Below are 2,038 nucleotides of genomic sequence, written 5' to 3'. Positions count from 1 at the left end.
TTTTTTACTTATTTCTAGATCGTTTTTGCTGTATCTCTCTCAAGCGACAAGGATTGCTATGGAGTCGAAGGACCTTCCACAGTTAAAAGCAAAAGTTAGCGTTTATCTATTGTGGCCTATATTTCCTTTGGTTTACAGCTGCTTTTGTTTGACTTGTCTTTAAGGCTTCGTATTTTCTGGAATAATTAGACTAATAAAAAAAAAAAAAAAAAAAAAGCCAATCATCTCCAGTTGGGGATGAACCTGGTTTGAAACGGAACTGCAGCAGCATTTCATTTCCATCCAGAGCTAAACATATGGCTCCAATCAGTTCTTTCCACTGAGCAAATAGGTTGAATTGGTTCAAATGTTTCCTTTGCATGTGTAAAGCAGAGCAGTGGCTTTTTCTCTTTAGCTCTTCTTCCATCTCTTCCATCAATTCATTCAAAGCGTAAAAATGTCCAAAATTCCAAAAGTCAAAATTGCTGATCAAGCCTATTTAGAAACACACCTTTCTCACTGTACGCCAAACTTAAAACCTTTAAATTACGCAGTGGTTAATCGATGCAGTTTATTGGCTGTCAGAAAAAGATTTAATTATTCTTTTAAAAGCAGTTCAAATGTGAATTAAGAACAACCAAAGCCGCCTTCCTACAACCCATGGGTCCAAATTGTAAGGGAATTATACCAAAGGGAAAAGATAACACATTTGTTAAGACTCCAAAAAAGACATTTTCAGCCAACATTGGGGTCCTGTGGAGGATTTACTCAAGTAAACAAGTTATATAACTACATTTTTATTTTTATTTATTTTATTTTTTTACATAGACCTGTCATCTAAGGTGAATTCTTGTGCTATGTTTGTAGCCTATGATTAGGCTGAGACCACAATTATGATGCTGAAACAGTAAATGTCATGCTGGGTCATCCCCAGGGCATCCTGTCTGACCGCGAGGTGTGGAGAGGATTTTGCTCGGCGCTTGGGGCCAAGGTCTCTCTCACTTCCGGTTACCACCCTCAATCCAACAGTCAAGTGGAAAGAATGAACCAGGAGTCAGAAAACACCCTCAGATGTCTCACTGAGTCAGACCCTTTAAACTGGAGTCAACTTTTGAGCTGGGAGAATACGCTCTAGTGTCTCCACAGCTACAGGTCTATCTCCCTTCAGATACCAGCCACCCTTGTTTCCCTCAGAAGAGGCAGACATCGTTCCCTCCGTACAACAGCACATCCGCCGCTGCTGGACCTTCTGGAACCGGGCCAGGACGGCCCTGGGAAGGACCTCCCAATGTCCAGGAAGATGTCCCCCAAATGCATTGGTCCTTATGAGGTGGAGAGGACCATTGGGGAATCTGCCATTCTCTCCGCCTTCCCTCCTCTCTTTGCATCCATCCCATCTTCCATGTGTCCCAGATCAAGCCCATCTCTTCGAGTCCTCTGTGCCCCCCCCCCGAGTTTTCGAGATCTAAGACTTAGCATGATTTCTTTTATATAACTTTAAACATCTTTAGTCACACAAAAATAAACAAATTATAACATGCCTTGATAACATTTGTTTACTTTATTATAGATATAAATCAGGATTTACTTCAAATGCAAACGTTGATCAGATAAAATTAATATAAAAACATTAAAACTGATCTGCCATGAGATGAAGGTCAACATAATGGAGCAGAGTGGATTGCAACAAATATGATATATAACATAATAGTGGGGAGTGGCGGCATAGTGGTGAAGGCTTAGAGCATGGAATCCTGAGGTTCTGAGTTTGAAACCCACTCCCACAAACTGCCACTCTGGCTCTCTGAGCAAGACCCTTAAACCCAGCTGGCAGCCCACTGCTCCCCAAGGGGATGGGTTAAATGCAGAGGTCAAATTCAGCAATGTGAGATCAATAAAGTTAAACTAATAAATGGATCAAATTTCTCTGATTCACAGTGAAGTTTTTTTCAGATCCTGTGTCACTGAAGGACAGATGTAGGTCAGTTTTGTTCATTTCTTTGCTCTCAGGCCCCGTCCACACGAAAACGAACCCTGGCCTAAACGCACAAATTTTTCA

At 41.3% G+C, this 2,038-nt stretch overlaps 1 protein-coding gene across 1 annotated transcript in view; it reads left to right on the top strand.

Annotated features, from left to right (window-relative positions):
* The first annotated feature begins 895 nt into the window (after positions 1 to 895).
* The window catches only part of LOC107099866, a 4,209-nt gene continuing 3,066 nt past the window's right edge, over positions 896 to 2,038 (top strand). The window contains exons 1-2 of the mRNA XM_015398139.1: positions 896 to 1,062; positions 1,174 to 1,418. Of these exons, the coding sequence (XP_015253625.1) occupies positions 896 to 1,062; positions 1,174 to 1,418 (412 nt within the window). The remainder of the gene's footprint in view (positions 1,063 to 1,173; positions 1,419 to 2,038) is intronic.

Source organism: Cyprinodon variegatus, unplaced genomic scaffold, assembly GCF_000732505.1.
Source record: "Cyprinodon variegatus isolate N-32 unplaced genomic scaffold, C_variegatus-1.0 Scaffold914, whole genome shotgun sequence".
Lineage (NCBI taxonomy): Eukaryota > Metazoa > Chordata > Actinopteri > Cyprinodontiformes > Cyprinodontidae > Cyprinodon > Cyprinodon variegatus.
The sequence above is the reverse complement of the archived record's forward strand: the minus strand, read 5'-3'. Positions and strand labels throughout refer to the sequence as shown.